The sequence below is a fragment of the Vitis riparia genome, chromosome 13 (genome assembly GCF_004353265.1).
Source record: "Vitis riparia cultivar Riparia Gloire de Montpellier isolate 1030 chromosome 13, EGFV_Vit.rip_1.0, whole genome shotgun sequence".
In the NCBI taxonomy this organism is placed as follows: Eukaryota; Viridiplantae; Streptophyta; class Magnoliopsida; order Vitales; family Vitaceae; genus Vitis; species Vitis riparia.
The window spans coordinates 471,500-492,991 of NC_048443.1; the positions used below are offsets into that span (position 1 = coordinate 471,500).

At 30.9% G+C, this 21,492-nt stretch overlaps 1 protein-coding gene across 1 annotated transcript; it reads right to left on the reverse strand.

Annotated features, from left to right (window-relative positions):
* Positions 1-14,384: 14,384 nt before the first annotated feature.
* LOC117928679 (cytochrome c oxidase subunit 5b-1, mitochondrial-like) lies at positions 14,385-14,846 on the reverse strand. Its single transcript, XM_034848664.1, is given in 2 exon segments — positions 14,385-14,611; positions 14,613-14,846. Coding segments are annotated over 2 exon segments (375 nt in total). The 5' UTR covers positions 14,808-14,846; the 3' UTR covers positions 14,385-14,431.
* Between the last annotated feature and the right edge of the window lie 6,646 nt (positions 14,847-21,492).

The window sequence follows — 21,492 nt, forward strand, 5'->3', positions numbered from 1 at the left end:
TTTTATTTTATTTTATTTTTTGTAACCAGGAGTGTTGGATTAAAGTTGATATTAACACCAAAGGCCTCATTTTTGGAATTTAATTAACAAAAAATTCCTTTTCAAGTTGATATTAATATAAATAATTTTATGGAGTTCAGTTTTCTGCAAACATACTTCTTTCATTGAATCAATTTTGGTGGGTGGTGGATTTTTTTTATTTTTTTTCTTTTATTATTATCAATTTGGTGGAGTCGGTGGGTAGATTGGTGGAATCGGATAGTGCCAAAAGAGCAAAAGCATCCTAGGCCCAATAAGATGATGCCTACCATTCCTTCTTTTCCACTTTTGTTTATTGAAATTTTAATCCTTCCACTGAACTTGACAACCATCTTAAAATAATTATTCGGAGCTATTGATTTAAAATAATAAGGATCATTTTTAATAATTTTTTTTAAGAAAAAATAATTATTGTCTTACACTCTATTTGATAATAATTTCAAAAATATTTTTAATTTAAAAAATTAGATATTTATTAAAATTTAAAATATAAAAAATTATTTATAATATTAAAAAATCACTTATTATGTTTCCTAAAATAACACTCGAGTGGTGACTCTACTCTCCAACTTGTCAAGGAGTTCATGGCTGAGATTTTGTACCGGATGAAGTTGATGACCTTCGGAGAAACCAACCAGTCGAATAGAACTTGAACTTGAAGGGAAGCTGAGAGGAGTGCGTCCGCCGTACCTGTTGATTGCAATTCTGGAGGCTGGTCTCTATTGCCAAAATGCACAAGGCTCGGAGGAATGATTGATGCTGGTGGACCCAGATGAAACACCATAATTGAGTGGTTAGTAAAACAAAGCAAAGGGGAACCAAAGGCCAAAAAAACTGTGGTGGACCCAGATGCTGACTTTTTTGCCAGACACCATTGCCTTGTGACTTGTTAGTAAAACAGAGCAAAGGGAAAAGCAAAAGCAGAAAAAGCAAAAATTTTTCTCTAAAATATCTATTAAAGTGTCCCACATTTCAAGTCGTAATATATAATTTTTTTAATAAAAAAATTATTGTATAGATTATTTTCTAAATTCATGTATAAATGTAATTAGATTTTTTATAAAATAAAAAGGCAATAGATTAACTAATGACAACCACATACAATTTAATAATTAATTAATTAATTAATTAACTAATATTAGGTTAATTCAGACTCAAATTATTTGGCCATCAAAGTCATGAGCGCCTAAAAGAGAAGCTAACAGCAAAAAGGATGCATACAACAAAACCAAAATTATGTGGTATTCCCTTCAAGGATCTTAACTCTAAAAATCATTAAAATTTTGGAGATCCGGATAGGATTCAAGCAAATTGCAAAGAAATTTCCCGTATAAAGTTAGTAATTATGAGGAAGAGAAAATTTCTTTAGACATCTTCAAACTCATCATTAGTACTACTCCTACCTTTTCAGATTCACCATCAGTACAACTGCCTATTTTTTTAGACCCCTACCTCTTCAGACCCACCATCAATACAACCTTCTATTTCTTTAGACCTATCTTTAATTTAGCCCATCACCTCTTCAAACCCACCATCAGCACAATCTCCTACATCTTCAGACCTACCATTACCACAACCTCCTACCTCTTCAAACCTATCATCAGTATAACCTCCTACCTCTTTAAACCTACCTCCATTACAACCCCCTACCTCTTCAGACTCACCATCAGTGCAACCTCCTACCTATTCAGACCCACTATCAATCCAACTACCTACTTTTTCATACCCACTTTTAGTGTCTGCTACCCTATATGTTGATCCCCTTTCAGTGCACTTAGATGTTGTCTTAGCTACTCCACTAGGACCTGAGTTTAGGACATTAGTTTTACCATCACCAAAATCATTTATATTTGTCCCTATACCTATGCAGATTGACACATTTACTCAACTAGATTTACCCCCAACCATTTTGAGGGGTAGGTGTGATCTACGTTGACCTAGATTACTATCCCCACCACCACCTCTATTTCCAACTTTACCTTCATCACAGATAAATGTTCTTCATGTGTCACATGTAGTACCTGCTACGGTTAGAAAGAAACGATAAAAAAGAAAGAGAGTACCAGTTACATATAGGTTTTCTCCTTATGGAAGCATGTATGTGAGATTATATATGTTTTTTTTTTCCCATTATATAAATGTTTAGTGGGCATTTTTTTGTGACTTTGATGAAATTATAAAAAATTACATTTTATAGTAGATTTTTTCTAATTAATTTCATTAATTAATTTTGTCAAAAAATCTATATATGTTAACTTAAGAGTTTACTATTATAAAGATAAAGATAAATTTGTCATAATACAAATAAATTATTATCTTAAAAAACAACAAATTAAATATCTTAAATTAATAAATTATACAATTTTATATTTTATTTATATGTTATATAAATATATTATTTTAAGATTATTAATTTATTAATAAATAAATATTTATTTATAATATCTTCTATTTATTAATTTATGTTTGTTAAAGTAATACTAGATTTTTCAGTTTAAATATAATAATTTATTATTAAAATATATATTTGTAATTTCAATAATAAGTAGTAATTTAATAATTTTTAATTAAATTTGAAAGTAAAAAAAATTATTAATTGAAGCCATATATATACATTAATACATCAATTATGAAATAATGAAATACTATGACTTTTGATAAATTGTCTAAATTTATGAGCTAATTGTAAACAAATTTATCAATTGTGATCAAGATAAGATGAGTATACTTAGTTTAAATCTCATAGTGAAATTTACTCTTATATTTTTAATGAGTTTTTATATATTATATAAAAATTATTACTATCTTTTTATTAAAAAAAAAAAAAAAAAGAGTTTGTGTGTATTGAAACATATCCTAAATTAGAGATTTGATTTTTTATTTTTCATTTGTTATAGTAAAGCTAAGCTGAAGGTCTTAATTTCTTTTTATCCAGTAATTTTCCACATAACTGTGAGAATCCAATGGTCAATGAGCAAACATAGAAAAGCAAGCACCCATAGAAAAAGAAATTTGGGGAAATCCCGGTGAATTCAAATGTCAGGATTTGTCACCAAACCCCACATAATTCAATGGTTGGTCAAAAAGCATTTTTACATTAATTTAGTGGAGTAGGTGGATGGATGTTGATTGATCCATTGTCTCAATTCAATGGTCGGTCTAAAAGCATTTTTATATCAAGTTGGTGGAGTAGATGGATGGATGTTGACTAATCGATTGTCTAAAAAATTTCTTTATGTTCTATTTGTTGAAATTTTATTCCTTAAAAGTTAAAACCAACTTAAAAGGCATAGTAAAATAAGTATTCAAGCTATTAACTTGGAATTACAAGAATTGTTTTCAATAATTAGCATTTTAATTTTTAAAAAATAACCACTAAAATTAAAATTTAATTATGATTATGAAAATTGTTGCTTTTTATGTTTTCATAATGATATTGTTTTTTACAAATTAAAATTTTGGATTGTTACGTCACTTTTCTTTAATTGGGATGTCTAAAGACTTTAGTTCTTGAAAAATTTAAGAGAAAATAAGAAAAAAAGAAAATAAAGAGGAAAAAGATATTGAAATAAAAAATGAAGAAAAATAAAAAAAATAAGTTTAAATTTAATAAATTATTTTAATATATTTCTTCAAACTCATTTTATTTACCTTTTTTCTATTATAGTAAGATTAAATAATTTAAAAATATATAAATTTTAAATTAATTTGAATTATATTTAATTTTCTTTATATTTTCTAGAAATCAAATATAAGAAAATCATTTTTCTTGACATATTTTTTTCTTTTCTTAATATTTTTTGAGAACCAAATATAATCGAAAAAAAAAAAAAGAAATTAGACAGTTAATAATCTTATTTCTACTTTTGTTTGGAGATCTTATTGGGTTTTCTGCAAACATACTTCTTTCATTGAATCAATTTTGGTGGGTGGTGGACCCAAGATTCGGACCATTTATTTTTTTCTTTTATTATTATCAATTTGGTGGAGTCGGTGGGTAGATCGGTGGAATCGGATACCGCCAAAAAAGCAAAAGCATCCTAGGCCCAATAGGATGATGCCTACCATTCCTTCTTTTCAACTTTTATTTATTGAAATTTTAATCCTTCCACTGAACTTCACAACCATCTTAAAATAATTATTCAGAGCTATTCATTTAAAATAATAAGGATAATTTTTATAATTATTTTTAAGAAAAAATAATTGTTGTCTTAGAGACTCTATTTGATAATAATTTCAAAAAAAAATTTTAACTTAAAATTTTAGATATTTATTAAAATTTAAAAAATACTTTTAAAAATATAAAAAATTATTTATAATATTAAAAAATTATTTATTATGTTTCCTAAAATGACACTTAACTAGTGATTCTACTCTCCTGACTTGTCAAGGAGTACACGGCTGAGCTTTTGTGCCGGATGAAGTTGATGACCTCCGGAGAAGCCAACCTGTCGAATAATACTTGAAGGGAAGCCGAGTGGAGTGCGTCCGCCATACCTGTTGACTGCAAAACTGAAGGCTGGTCTCTATTGCCAAAATGCATAAGGCTTGAAGGAATGATTGATGGTGATGGACCCAGATGAAACACCATAATTGAGTGGTTAGTAAAACAAAGCAAAGGGAACCAAAGGCCAAAAAAGCTGTGGTGGACCCAGATGCTGACTTTTTTGCCAGACACCATTGCCTTGTGACTTGTTACTAAAACAAAGCAATGGGAAAAACAAAAGCAGAAAAAGCAAAATTTTTTCTCTAAAATATCTATTGAAGTGTCCCACATTTCTGGTCGGAATACATAATTTTTTTAATAAAAAAATTATTATATAGATTATTTTATAAATTCATGTACAATTGTAATTAGATTTTTTATAAAATAAAAGGTGTAGATTAACTAATGACAACCACAATTAATTAATTAATATTAGGTTAATTCAGACTCAAATTATTTGGTCATCATAGTCATGAGAGCCTGAAAGAGAAGCGATCAAGTAAAGAGGATGCATACAACAAAACCAAAATTATATGGTATTCCCTTCAAGGATCTTAACTCTAAAAAGCATTAAAATTTTGGAGATTAAGATAGGATTCAAGCAACTTGCAAATAAATTTCCCATATGAAGTTGGTAATTATGAGCAAGAGAAAATTTCTAACAAAAGAAGGACTGGATTGGAAGTAATTGTTTGAAGTCGTCAACATCATGACAAAGTTGTTGGTAATTTTGGGGGTGAGAGAAATTATTTTTTGAAACATTAGATTAAATACCAACCTCATATTTTGTTATCATCAAAAGATGGCGACAAGAAAATTTGGGCTAACCAATAGATAGATTTAATCGCATGGTCCAAACTAAGATTGAAATAAGAATGCAAACTTTGTGTCCACAACATGCTTTCATATTGCTATTAAACGAAACCACTGGGTGGTTTTCTAAGTTTTGAATCTTCCAAAAGCTTGAAAGACTTTTGGTGGAGTTGCCAAAATTTCTATATAGATAGAGTTCACAACTAGTTTTGAATTTTCAAAACACCTAGAAAAGAGATCTTTTGTAGCAAGTACTCGCCAATTTTTCAATACTTGTAAAGGTGAGAACATGGGCTAGTGAATCGTGTTACATCAATTGGAAGAGAAGAAAACCATCTTGGTGCTTACCTGCCACCTTGAAATTTATAACCATAGCGTAGCAACCTGAGTTTTGGGTCAAAATGACCCATTTCCACAGTATATATATATATTTGGTGCGAGCCATGTCATAGAAATATATTTTTTTTTCATAATTTTAGTTAAAGGTTCAATTGATAATCGAGACTTCATTTTTTAACTAAAATTACAATTATCAATTAAGATTTTATTTTTTAACTAAAGTTTCAATTGACAACTAATGCTTCATTTTTTTTTAACTAAAACTTCAATTGTCAATTGAGATTTTAGTTATTTTTTTAATTTAAAATTTAATTAAAAACTATTAAATTATAATTTATTATTAAATTAAAATATATATATTTTAATAATAAATTAGTCGTTAGCCCATCACTTCATCAGTTTCAACATCATTATAGGCGCTTACCGTTTTATCCCCACGATTAGTACAATCACCCATCTCTTCAGACCTATCATCAGTGCAATCTCTTACCTCTTCAAACTCATCATCAGTACTGCCCCTACCTCTTCAGATTCACCATCAGTACAACTGCCTATTTCTTTAGACTCCTACCTATTCAGACCCACCATCAATACAACCCTCTATTTCTTCAGACCTATCTTTAATTTAGCCCATTACCTCTTCAAACCCACCATCAGCACAATCTCCTACATCTTCAGACCTACCATTACCACAACCTCCTACCTCTTCAAACCCACCATCAGTATAACCTCCTACCTCTTTAGACCTACCTCCATTATAACCCCCTACCTCTTCAGACTCACCATCAATGCAACCTCCTACCTATTCAGACCTACTATCAATCCAACTACCTACTTTTTCAAACCCACTTTTAGTGTCTACTACCCTATATGTTGATCCCCTTTCATTGCACTTAGATGCTGTCTTAGCTACTCCACTAGGACCTGAGTTTAGGACATTAGTTTTACCATCACCAAAATCATTTATATTTGTCCCTATACCTATGCAGATTGACACATTTACTCAACTAGATTTACCCCCAACCATTTTGAGGGGTAGGTGTGATCTACGTTGACCTAGATTACTATCCCCACCACCACCTCTATTTCCAACTCTACCTTCATCACAGATAGATATTCTTCATGTGTCACATATAGTACCTGCTACAATTAGAAAGAAACGATAAAAAAGAAAGAGAGTACCAGTTACATATAGGTTTTCTCCTTTGTGGAGGCATGTATGTGAGATTATATATATATATTTTTTTCCCACTATATAAATGTTTAGTGGACATTTTTTTGTGACTTTGATGAAATTATTAAAAATTACATTTTATAGTAGATTTTTTCTAATTAATTTCATTAATTAATTTTGTCAAAAAAATCTATATATGTTAACTTAAGAGTTTACTATTATTTCAATAAAGATAAATTTTTCATAATACAAATAAATTATTATCTTAAAAAACAACAAATTAAATATCTTAAATTAATAAATTATACAATTTTATATTTTATTTATATGTTATATAAATGTATTATTTTAAGATTATTAATTTATTAATAAATAAAATATTTATTTATAATATCTTATATTTATCAATTTATGTTTGTTAAAGTAATACAAGATTCTTCGGTTTAAATATAAATAATTCATTATTAAAATATGTATTTTTAATTTCAATAATAAGTTGTAATTTAATAATTTTTAATTCAATTTGAAAGTAAAAAAAAAAATTATTAATTGAAGTCATATACATTAATACATCAATTATGAAGTAATGAAGTACTACGACTTTTGATAAACCGTCTAAATTTATGAGCTAATTGTAAACAAATTTATCAATTATGATCAAGATAAGATGAGTATACTTAGTTTAAATCTCATAGTGAAATTTACTCTTATATTTTTAATGAGTTTTTATATATTATATAAAAATTATTACTATCTTTTTATTAAAAAAAAAAAAAGAGTTTGTGGGTATTGAAACATATCCTAAATTAGAGATTTGATTTTTATTTTTTATTTTTCATTTGTTATAGTAAAGCTAAGCTGAAGGTCTTAATTTCTTTTTACCCAGTGATTTTCCATATAACTGTGAGAATCCAATGGTCAATGAGCAAACATAGAAAAGCAAGCACCCATAGAAAAAGAAATTTGGGGAAATCCTGGTGAATTTAGATGTCAGGATTTGTCACCAAACCCCTCAAAAAGCATTTTTACATTAATTTAGTGGAGTAGGTGGATGGATGTTGATTGATCCATTTTCTCAATTTAATGGTCGGTCTAAAAGCATTTTTATATCAAGTTGGTGGAGTAGGTGGATGGATGTTGACTAAACGATTGTCTAAAAAATTTCTTTATGTTTTATTTGTTGAAATTTTATTCCTTAAAAGTTAAAACCAACTTAAAAGGCATAGTAAAATAAGTATTCAAGCTATTAACTTGGAATTACAGGAATCATTTTCAATAATTAGCATTTTTATTTTTAAAAAATAACCACTAAAATTAAGATTTAATTGTGATTATGAAAATTGTTGCTTTTTATGTTTACATAATGATATTGTTTTTTACAAATTAAATTTTTGGATTGTCAAGTCACTTTTCTTTAATTGGGATGTCAAAAGACTTTGATTCTTGAAAAATTTAAGAGAAAATAAAAAAGAAAGAAAATAAACAAAAAAAAGATATTGAAATAAAAAGTGAAGAAAAATAAAAAAATAAGTTTAAATTTAATAAATTATTTTTATATATTTCTTCAAACTTATTTTACTTATTTTTTTCTATTATAGTAAGATTAAATAATTTAAAAATATATAAATTTTAAATTAATTTGAATTATATTTAATTTTCTTTTATATTTTCCAGAAATCAAACATAAGAAAATCATTTTTCTTGACATATTTTTTTCTTTCCCTAATATTTTTTGAGAACCAAATATAATCGAAAAGAAAAAGAAATAAGACAGTTAATAATCTTATTTCTACTTCTGTTTGGAGTTCTTACTTTCCAATTCCAAATTTGAAAATTAAATTAAGAATACGTTTGACAATGCTTCTTTTGGAAGGTTATGTTTGGTTCCCGAAAAATATAAAAAAAAAATGTAAATGAAAATGATTTTTTCATATTTGATTGTTCTATGAAAAATATATCAAAGAAAATTAAATAAATTAAAACTAATTAAAAACTTATGTATTTTAAAATTATTTAATCTTTATATCAATGAGTTAAAATAAGTTTGAAGTAGTAAATAAAAATAATTTGTTGACTTCTAATCTATTTTTTTTATTTTTCTCTACTTTTTCTTTCTTCTCTACTTGTCCTTTACATTTTCTTTCAAAATTTTTGAAAATTAAACATAGTCGAAATGCTTATAGTAGAAGTGTTTTTTTTTTTTTTTTCTTTTTTTCTCTTTTTTTTTTTTTTAAAAAAAAAAAGGTTTTAAGAGAACCACCAATCAAAGTTTTCTCTAAAAAACATTGTAGGTAATTTTTCAATACTAAAAATGTTTTTTCAAATTTTTAATAGTATTTCTTAAATTTTGTAACCCGGAATATTGGGTTGAAGTTGGTATTAACACCAAAGGCCTAATTTTTGGAATTTAATCAACAAAAAAAATTCCTTTTCAAGTTGATATTAATATAAATAATCTTATCGAGTCCATTATTGAGTTTTCTGCAAACATGCATCTTCTTTGAATCAATTTAGGTGGATGGCAGACTCAAGATTCTGGCATTATAACAAACACCAAGTAAGGACGATTTTTTTTCTTTCCTTTTTTAATTATTTTTATTATTATTATTATTATTATTATTGTCAATTTGGTGGAGTCGGACCATGCCAAAGAAGCAAAAGCATCCTAGGCCGGCATTGAGATCGTATGGCCAAAAGCCAAAGGCCAAAAGGATGATGTCTACCATTCTTTCTTTTCCACTTTTATTTATTGAAATTTTAATCCCTCTGATGAACTTGACAACCATCTGAAAATAATTATTCGAAGCTATTGATTTAAAATAATAAGGATTATTTTCAATAATTAACATTTTTTTTGAAAAAAAATAATCATTGACTTAGAGTATGAATGATAGTGATTTTAGAAAATATTTTTAACCTAAAAAGCTTTTTTGAAAGAAAAAAAAAAAGGTATATGGTAAAATTTAGGAAACACTTTTTAAAAATTTGAAAAATAATTTATAGTATTGAAAAATCAATTCTAGTGTTTTTTGAAACAATGTAAGAGAGGGTATGATAGGTGATATGAACAATGTGAAAAATGCTACAAATAATGTAAAATAAGGTATGAACAATTTGAGAAATGATATGAATAAGAAGCTTCTTATTATTATTGACGAGGACAAAGTAATGTGTAAATAAAAATGGATGAACATACTACAAATGTGGTGGGTAAGGAGCATTGAGTAGACCGTATTGCTTTGAATTTCATCACAAAAGTGCTGAGTTTGCATACAAATAAATTTATGATCTAAAATATAAACATAAAATAGTTAACAACATTAATTATGTAATCAAATTAATAAGAAGTTGGTTTATTGATCCTTATGTTCCTTTCTACATCTAGTAATTCTTGTATATGTCCTAAAGTCATGAAGTTTTCTCAATTTGCATGCTTATATTGAAAATTAATAAGAACTACAAAATATAAGTATTTAATAAGTATCACTTTTAAAACATGTAATGAATAAAGTATATCCAAAATAATTAATTTATACATTTTTTGGTCCAATGAAACATCAAATACATAATCAATAACAAATGTTTGAAATATGGTAAACACAGATATATGGGTACTTGGATTTTACGGATATATCAGAAATATAGGTAAGACGAAAATTATTCAAAAGTCATGGAAATATTTGAAAAAACTCCAAAAAATGATAAAATAAATAAAAAGACATATATTAAAGTTATTTTGTAAGTGTAATTAACATAAGTATGGTTAAGGAGAAAAATATTGGTAAGTAAAGATATATCCATTTTAATATATAATTTATTATTTATCTTATCAAATTAATTTTAATTTTAATTTATAACATATTAGAACTTCATTATTATTATTTATATATTTTAATATTTTTAATAAAATTTATATTTTTAATATTTTAAAATAAAAATATTCAAAATTAGAAAGATAAATATAAAAAATTTAAAAAGTGAAGTGATAGTAATTTTTTAAAATAGGATTAATGAGATAAATGATGATATATTTAATATTAAAACTATAATTTATTTAATTTAAATGCATTCAATAATATAAAATAAATAATGATGCATATGATTTTTTAATATTTTTATTTTTATATTTAATTATCATATAAAAAGACTTGTTAAGAAAATTATAATGTGGGTTTTTATACTTTTATTAATCAATTAAATAAAATTTAAAATAAAATAATTAGAATTAATTTATTTTTTTATTTTTTAATAATGAAGTTTAACATATTTAGTGTGAACACTTACTTAAGTAAACTTGGTCTAGTGGTAGCCACCCTTCAACCCAGGTCTGGCTGCAAGAAAAATGTGAAGGGGCTTGGGGCTTTGGCTGCTGGGCTAAAGTGAAGGAGATATTATGATGTGGGTAAGATTCAATACATATTTCAATAACCATGAATCACCTAAAAATGTATCCACGAGATAAACACACAAGTAGTTTTTTAAAATCAAAAGCTTCTATATATAAGTAAAGCATCTTATACAAAGAGTATAGATTTACCTTTGTCTTTAAAAATCACTTTTTCAAAAATTTTAAAATTTAAGAAAATAAGAGTATGTTTACCGAAGTTCTTAAAAATAGTTTTTTGTTTTCAAAAATAGAAAATAGTTTTAAAAAATTAATAACACTGTTGTGGACCCCGTATTTCAGCTCATGCGTTTCCCACTCGATGGCGAGCTCGATTTTTATTTGAAAAATTGATTTTATTTATTGTTTGAAAAATGACTTGGAGTCGCCACTTATTTTTGTTTTATTTTTAAGAGGGTAAATAAAATAAGAAAGAAAACCCTAGGTGTGACTCCTTGTTTTTGGAAAAGATTGGTCTACAAAAAACCGGATCGGGTTCGGGGGTCAGGTTACTTATCGGGAAAGTACGATAAAGACCGTAGCACCCTTCTAAGTTCCTAAAATCGGGTCTCTACTAATGAGATGAAGCAATCATGGCAATGGATGAGAGAATCAACGAATACTCAGAGTGATCATGCACATGTGAGAAACAAAACATGTATATAGAAAGACTAGAGTGGGAGGAGATACGCACCTGAGCGATGAGCCACAATAAGCTATCAAAAAGTGAGGTTAGTGCACAATTAAGAAATAATTTCGAGCATGTCATAGAGTAGAATAAATCAAATATGAATAACAATCAAATCAACTAATCAATCGATCATAAAATCCCTTATGTTAGGCCCCACCAAAGCATGTTTTATTTTGCATGAATTAATTCTAATAACTCCATTACTTAAAATTACGGAAATAAATTCTTGCTTATTTTAAAACATTTTTTTAAAAACATGGAAGTTATGAAAATTATTTGCCAGAAGAAAAAGTGGTGGCATAAATTTATTGAAAATAAGATTTTGAGTGATCCTAAAAATTTTAAAGATGAAAATTTGAAAAAAATAAAATTATTTGATAGAAATGGCATTTGGAAAATAAAAAATAAAATCTGGGAAATCATATGGAAAATGGGAGTGTGGAGAATCATTTCAAAATTCAGAGGGGAATAAATAATAATAAAGAGAAGAAAGCACGTGACTTAAAGTGACATGGCCACCATGCAAGGCCTCCACCAATGAGGTTTGATTGGGTGTTCCCTCAGAATCTGCCATCCTCTTCCAATCAATCCCATCAAACCACTCATGGCTTTTGAAAGAATCTGGATTTGGGCTTCCTAGTCTTGTGCTTTCATCAACTTCAAATAATTTTGCTATGAGATCAACAGCTTTAGGACTGAAGATGGCGCGGAAGGTTTAGCTATCCCCTTCCAATCTTTGCAAATGTATCAAGCCCACTTTCTCTCCATGATCCAAATGGCATTTCACTTGTAGCATAAAATAGATCATGCCTCCCAGTGCCCACCAGTCAACAGGAAAGCCATGTCCTTTTCCTTAGACTATCTATGGTGCTAAAGAATCTGCCATCCCACATATTGTAAATGTCCTTTCATCAGCCAATTCCCAAATCCGAAGTCTATAACCTGCAAATGTCCTGTTTGATCAAACATTAGAACATCAGGAGACACACCTCTATACTCACATCAGCTAGCTCTAAACAAGTCACAAAAGCCAACTCGGTGGCAGCGAGTAATTCCATGGTGTAAGCAATCCAACAACACCAACGGGCTCCTTTAAAACATGACACTTAAATGTCTCTCTAGGTAGTGGCAATGAAGCCTTTTTCTGCGCATCTAAAGCTTCCGCATGATCTGCAAAGTATTCAAAACAAAAAGCAACATCATCAATATCCCATGTCGTTTCATCCAGAGGTTTTCCACTATTAATTTCCTCGAGTTTGCCAATTCAAACTTTCTCTCTCTTATCTTGGCAGCAAAGGCACGCAAACACTCAGCACGAACAGCACCAAGCGCGCTAACCCAATCTGATCGGTCGGCACAAGCAAAGAGCCGCGAGAAAGGCACAGCCACTGATAATGTTTTCCCTTTACCAAGCATGTCGTAATTGCAGTCCGACTCTCTGTCCACCAGCGCTTTCACCGAAATCTGCAATTAGAGTATCCGTTTTCCGAATAGGATCATGAAGAACTTTGAAGCTAGCTGGCGTTGCACCTCTCAATACTATTGTGCATATCTGACCCATTTCAACGCCCTAAAATATATCAATTTATCCTCACCAATCATAATTTCTTCAATCAGCTTGCAGTGCCCAAGCTCAACCGACTCTGGATTGCCAAAGGTTGATGCAATCTCACCACCAGTTACTAGAGCTAGACTATTCAATGTCATCAAAATCAGCACGCTCAATTGCAAGTACTCCTGCATCTGCAAAGAGTTCCTCTAGGAAATTGTAAATCAACTCTGTTAACAAAGCAGTTAATCCCATGACCTATAATCTGAAATTTCCGCAGCTATCAAAATCTGGACAAATTCGTCCAGAGGTTGGCACAGCTTATTATAGCATGAGACCTTCTCGTCGGTTTGGGATACTTTTCATCGGAATGTGGCCATTGACGTAGGATTCTCGTGCATGGGGGTAAGTAAGGACTTAGGGCTCTTAAAAGGAGGCTTTGGGGGAATGTTGAGTGGTCATGCAGTGAGATTTGGGTGCATGGGTGGAAGGGTAGTTGATATGGAAGATGGGTATGGTGGATGACAATGGGTATGAATATAGATAGTGAGCTGGAACGTGGGTAAGACACGGGCATGAGTGAGAAATGGGTTTTGTGAACGCTTGATTGGAATGGCTTGGCTTGATAGATAGCGAGATTGATGGGTTCTATTGCTGCAGATGCTTCATGACCCGTCTTTATAGCTGCCTGCAGTGTCTCAAGGATCAAGTGTAGCGTTTCATCGGATGCTTGATTGAGGAGATTTTCACAGGTGGGGACACAACCATGTCAATTGCCTTGATAGCAGCATAGAGAACATATTCAAAGACTCCATGGCTGATCACGGAGGAGAACTTGGCCACGTGGAAATAAAAGAGCATGAAGAAATGGATATTCATCTACTTCGGTTCCAATGTCTTCAGCTACCAACATCTCACCAGATTTTATTCCGGTAGGAAAATGGCAAAAGCAACAATCAGTGATGATGATCATCATCACCATCCCAATGTGGTGGTGATCCTCCTGGGCCTATGACTTCCAACGTGAAATACTGTGAGCACACAAGGCATTCATGTGGCTTGCCTTTCTCCAGCCGAAACCAGACAATATCATGCTCATCCTCGCCTTCACCTCCAAGGCACCCAACTATTCTTTTTATCATAGTCAGACTGAACCACAACAGGTGCTTCCTTTGTACCAAACGGACCAACAGGATGGTCTGCATCCAGAATGTTCCTTCCTTCAAACGCAGCTTCAAGTTCTTCACGCTCCTCCCCGGTCGCAATAGGCATTACCTCTTCAACTCTCTTCTGAATGGGCTCTGTCAATCTTATCAAAATTAGCATTTTCATTCCTGTACTGATGCCTCCAAGGCAATCTCCGGATATCCACAACAACCATTTGTTTAATGCCCTCTGCCATACAGGTCGCTCTCTCCATTTTTTTCCTCTGTTTTCCTCTCAAGACTTGCCCACCAAGCCCTCTCCCTCTTCTGGTCCTGCTAAGACCTCTCTCCCTCTCTCAGCTTTTCTCCAAAAAAAATCCCCCCTCTGTTCAAAAGGGATCCTTTTTCAAATATCTCCTCAACAAACACGTCCAAAAAGCAACCTCCCACCTGCAGCTGCCAGACGCTCCTCCATAACGGCCTGAAGATTTTAGAATCCCCTCTTGACAGGTGTCCTATTCTGATTGCTTCTACCAGCTCCCTCTCAATGGCAAGGTGTGCTACCTGGTGACCAGTCTTCAAGCTCCACGTGGCTCCCAGAAATCTGGACATTTGGCAAAACAGGTTGTATGAAATGCACCCCAACACGGGTCTACAACTGTTTGGTTATTTTTCTCAATTTCCATTTTTAAAAACAAAGTAAAATAAAGAACAACTTTTAGATAACAAGTAAAAAATTATTTTTATCAATTTTTAAAAATAATAGAAAAACACATACACTCTATTATTTCTCTTCTATATATAATTATTATTTTTCAATTTTTTTCGCTGAGCAAATTAACTCCAAATTAAACAAAACTTAATGTGTTGCATTTGTTAACAAGTCTATTAATTTTTAAAAATAATTTAAAACTTAAATAATAAACTCATTAATACTATGAATTTATTAATATAATAAAATATCTTTTTTTTTCTAATATATAATAAAATAGTATAATTTCTACTAAAAATATAATTTATGATTTTATTATAATATTACTATTTATGGTTTACTAAAAACTATATTTTTTTAATTTATTTGTAATTACAAGATTATTTTCATTTTCAATAAGAATTCAATTAGGAGGTCAAAACCTTAACAATGTGTAGGAGATTTAAGTGATTCTTGAACGGAGGCAAGGAATTAAGCAGATATATTCTTGAGATTAGAAATTTGGGTGGAACATAAATTTTGTAAAGAAAATAAGTTTAAGCACACAACAATTACCTGCCCATGTGTTGGTGCAGTGCCACTTCCATTAAAATAGCTCATCATCGATCAATATTTTTGGAATGTGAGATATATAACGCCATTCTTGCCCTTTCTCGAATTGGAGCCGTTGTTTCAGCAAAGGACACTCTCCGACATATAGAGAAGAGAGTGAGTTTGGCAGTCTCTCTTTCGTCAAGTATTGAAGCTTAGGGCACTCGCTGATACTTAAGGTTTCAAGAGTGGTGAGGTGGTGAAGACCCGCTTTCATACTGCTGATATACGAAACCACTGGGTGGTTTTTTAAGTTTTGAATCTTCCAAAAGCTTGAAAGACTTTTGGTGGAGTTGCCAAAATTTCTATAGAGACAGAGTTCACAACTGGTTTTGAACTTTCAAAACACCTAAAAAAGAGACCTTTTGTAGCAAGTACTCAGCCAAATTTTCAATACCTGTGAAGGTGAGAACATGGACTGGTGAATCATGTTACATCAACTAGAAGAGAAGAAGACCATCTTGGTGCTTATCTGCCACCTTGAAATTTATAACCATAGTGTAGCAACTTGAGTTTTGGGTCAAAATGGCCCATATAAAATATAATCACTTTATGAAACTTATGTTCAAATTAGTCTTTTTGGTGCCACGTAGGAATCATGTCATAAAAATATATTTTTTCATAATTTTAGTTAAAGTCTCAATTAGTAATTGAAACTTCATTTTTGAATTGAAGTCACAATTGTTAATTGAGGTTTCATTTTTAACCGAAATCTCAATTGACAACTGAGTTTTCATTTTTTTTTAACTAAAACCTCAATTGCCAATTGAAGTTTCATTTTTTTTAATTTGAAATTTAATTAAAAACTATTAAATTACAATTTATTATTTAAATTAAAAATATATACTTTAATAATATATTAGTTGTCAGCCCATCACATTATCAATGTCAGCATCATTATAACCCTCCACCTTTTTATTCCCACGATTAGTATAGTCACTCATCTCTCCAAGCCTGTCATTAGTGCAATCACTTATCTCTTTAGACCCATCATCAGTGCAGTCCCCTATTTCTTCAGACCCACCATCAATACATCCCATATTTCTTTATACTTATCTTTAGTTTAACCTCCTACCTCTTTAAACCCACCATCAACACAATCCCTTACTTCTTCAAACCCACCATTAGCACAATCTCTTACTTCTTCAAACCCACTATCAGTATAGCCCCTTACTTTTTTAGACATGCCTTTATTACAACCCTCTACCACTTCAAACTCACCATCAGTGTAGCCCCCTACCTATTCAGACCCACTATCGGTACAACCACCTATTTCTTCAAACCCACTTTTAGTGTCTGCTACCTTATATGTCGATCCTCTTTCATTGCACTTAGATGCTTCCTTAACTACTTCACTAGGACTTGAGTTTAGGACATTAGTTCTACCATCACTAGAGTCATTTATATTTGTCCCTATACCTATGCAGATTGACACATTTACTCAACTAGATTTATCTCAAACCATTATGAGGGGTAGGTGTGACCTACGTCGACCTAAATTGCTACCTCCACCACCACCTCTATTTCCAACTGTAGTTTCATCACAAATAGATGTTTTTCATGTATCACATGCAGTACCTACTATAGTTAGAAAGAAGCAACCAAAAAGGAAGAAAGTACTAGTTACATGTAGATTCTCTCTTTGTGGAGGCATATGAGATTATATATATATATTCCTACCATATAAATGTTTAGTAGGTATTTTTTGTGATTTTGATAAAACTTCTAAAAATTACATTTTGCAGTAGACCTTTTCTAATTAATTTCCTTAACTAATTTTGTCAAAAAAAATCTATTTATGTCAACTTAAGAGTATACTATTATTTCAATAAAGATAAATTTGTCATAATACCAATAAATTATTATCTTAAAAAAACAACAAATTAAATATCTTAAATTAATAAATTATACAATTTTATATATTTTTTATATGTTATAAGATTATTAATTTATTAATAAATATTTATTTATAATATCTTCTATTTATCAATTTATGTTTGTTAAAGTAATGCTAGATTCTTAAGTTTAAATATAAATAATTTATTATTAAAGTATATATTTTTAATTTCAATAATAAATTGTAATTTAATAAATTATAATTAAATTTGAAAGTGAAAAAAAAATATATTAATTGAAGCCTCAATTGACAACTGTGACTCAAGAGTATCCTATTATTTCGATAAAAATAAATTTGTCATATTACAAATAAATTAATATCTTAAATTAATAAACTATACAAGTTTATATCTTATTTATATGTTATATAAATTTATTATTTTAAGATTATTAATTTATTAATAAATAAAATATTAATTTATAATCTTTTCTATTTATCAATTTATGTTTGTTGAAGTAATACTAGATTCTTAAGTTTAAATAAATAATTTATTATTAAAGTATATATTTTTAATTTTAATAATAAATTGTAATTTAATAGTTTTTAATTAAATTTTAAATTTTAAAAAAAAAATAACTGAAGCTTCAGTTGACAATTGAAACTTTAGTTCAAAAATGAAACCTTAGTTACCAATTGAGGTTTCAATTAAAAAATAAAGTCTCAATTGGCAACCAAGACTTTGATTTTTAACTAAAATTATGAAAAAAATATATATATATTTCTATGACATGACTCTTACTTAGCATTAAAGAGACCAATTTGAATATAAGTTTTATAAAATGGTTAGATGTTATATATATATTTTAATAAATGGGCCATTTTGACCCAAAACTCGTAGCAACCTTGTTTGTACTATTAGAACAAGAAAATGAGACCATACTAACAAAGAAAACACTATAAGAACAAACATATGTTCAACTGAAGTTCATGATATATAGAACTTCCAAGTTAACAAAGAAGAGTAGGTACATATACACTGTTTTAGGTATGTGTAGTTTTAGAAGGTTGAACTAAAGGGGAAAGGACAAGGGGGCACAGGAACTTCAATAACTCTTTCATGTCTGAATCTTTTAATTCTCCATGATCACCCAAACACAGATACAAGGTATATATATATATATATCAATTCATTTAATATATGCCTTCTTCCACTTTGGAACACACCCGAGTCCATTATGCGCTTGATGAAGAGGTACAGATCTTCTAAGGTTGTAGAGGATACCACCTTTCTCTGTATTCTCTCTGGCAATGGGAGCGGGAGAGAGTGGGTTCAATTCTATTCAAAAGGATGTGATCTCAAGAATAGACACTTTGCCTTATATTTATACCCTCTATGCCTTAGGAACCATACCTTTTAGACTATCGGGCCTCGCGAGCCTTAGGCCCATCATCTAAGACCCGTTATGACACTAGGCTCTACACATAAGGTGGCCCATACTGTAGAAAACAGATACAAAACAAATACGAAAAGGCGAATAGCTTAGTCATGAACCATTGTTAAATGTGTGAATTCATATCTTAACATTTCAAGCATCAGGATGACCATTCCCATGTAGGGCCTCAAAGAAGGGTCCTCTTGGATGCACCAAAGGGCAACCATCACTATCCACTCCAGCATCGCCATCTCATTTCTTGCTTCATCATCTTTCTTCACTAGCTTATCCAATCTGTCCCCTCTATAGCAATCATAAGCCCAATCAGTAAGTATAGCTTCCTCGTCATTTTCCAGCTGTGAATGTTGAAAAGCACAGAAATGGAAACAAGGACACAGAATTTTCAATTGAAACTGAGCGTCGTTTCAATAGTCTGAACTAAAAGGGAAAGTACATGGAGGCACAGAAACATCAACCATGCCTTCAAGCATCAGTGTGATAATTCTCATGGTAGGCCTTAATGAAGGGTCCTCTTGAATACACCAAATTGCTACCATCACTAACCTCTCCAGCCCTCCTCATGTCATTTCTTGCCTCATCATCAGTCTCCACAAGCATATCCAATTGGTGACCTCTATAGCACTCATAAGCCAATCAGGAAGGATGGCTTCCTCTTCATTTTCTGTTTGGAAATCAATGCACATCCTGTAACAAATGATCTCCAGTAACATGACCCCGATAACTATAAGCGCCTATTTTTGCTGTAATTGACTTGCTCCTGAACCATTCTGACACAAGTCCCTCTGATGGTTATAAGTGCCTCAGTTTCATCACTCATCACAATCTTTGTCAATCCAAAATCGGAAATCCTTGCTGTGAATGAATCATCCGGAGGACATTTTGAGGCATGATGTCACAGAGAATGATCTGTGTGCTACACTCCTGATGCAATCATGCAATCATGATCTGTGTGCTACACTCTTGCAATCCCAAATCCCATTAAAAAGTGGATATTTCTTCTTCCAGAAGGTCCCTTCTTTAATTGAAGGACAACAACTACACAATTGCAGTCATATACATAAGATGTCCAGCAGAGGTCTTCACCTAAGCATTCTATCTTCTCAAAGTTCGCAGTGGCAGTCCAAACCATGTTAAGACTTCTCTTGTAAGTCCTTTGGGTTTGAACCTTCTCCTTGTTCACATTTTTGTACTATGTTCAGCTTACAGCCATGCATTGGGCTTCTTGTATGGATCAACAAGGGAAAACCCAAAAAGGGACTCACAAATTGGTCTTCCATTTGAGTCAGGTATGCAGCAACTGTTAAAGCCACAACTCCCAATCTCCCACCTCCCAAATCTCCCTGAATCTCAGAACAAATGTCCTTTGGGTGTATTAGGACTGAACCCAGCTTCTTTTGCTCTGGAGCTTGGGCGAGTATTTTTTCTGAAAACTCCATCAAAATCCAGCATTTCCCAGAAGTAGTAATCTATGGTTGAATCTGCACTTCCTAACTTGAGGTTAGCACTCCCTCTGTTTCGTAGAACAACATGAAGGTCATCCGAATCATCAAAAATCACCCATTCATCAGAATTGCTGCAATTTCCAGATTAAAGGTGTTAAACACAAAATTTCCATCAGGCAGAAAGCGAGGCTGGAACCTTCCCTTTGAGTAGTTGCCTTCATCTTACTAAGAAGACGCAATGCCACCAGTTTCTAATATTTGAGTTGGCAAGATGGTATCAAGCATGGCGGAGTAAACAACCCCATTAACACCAGAGCCAGCTTTCCATATGACTTGGTCCTGACCATCAATCATAAGCGCTACTTCATATTCCATTTTGTCAACCAGATAGTTAGCCTGCTAGTGGACGAAATCCAAAAGCCAAGACCCTAATGCCAATTTCCATGAAAATGAGCAATCAGAAGTCAGAAGAGACAATCCTAAACTAACATTATACTTGGTTTCAACAACAGCAAGAAATGGTAGAACAAAGAGAAGCAAGAGGCATCCATAGCCAAGAACAGGAAAATCCATGTTGGTATAGAGAATTTGGAGAAATTGTTCAAATTATACCATACTTTTTAAGACAAAAAGAAGGTTGATTGCAGAGACCCTATGATCAGATTTGAAGAGTACACCAATGGAAAGTTACTGAATCCATTATCAAGCTAATCACCTATCAATATCTAGGGCTTGATTTTCCATTTTTAGTAGAAAAAAACTGTTTTGAGACAGTCATAGAAGTCAATAGTTTTCTTTTTGATGGAAAACAAACAATTAAAGATATGTCATAAATT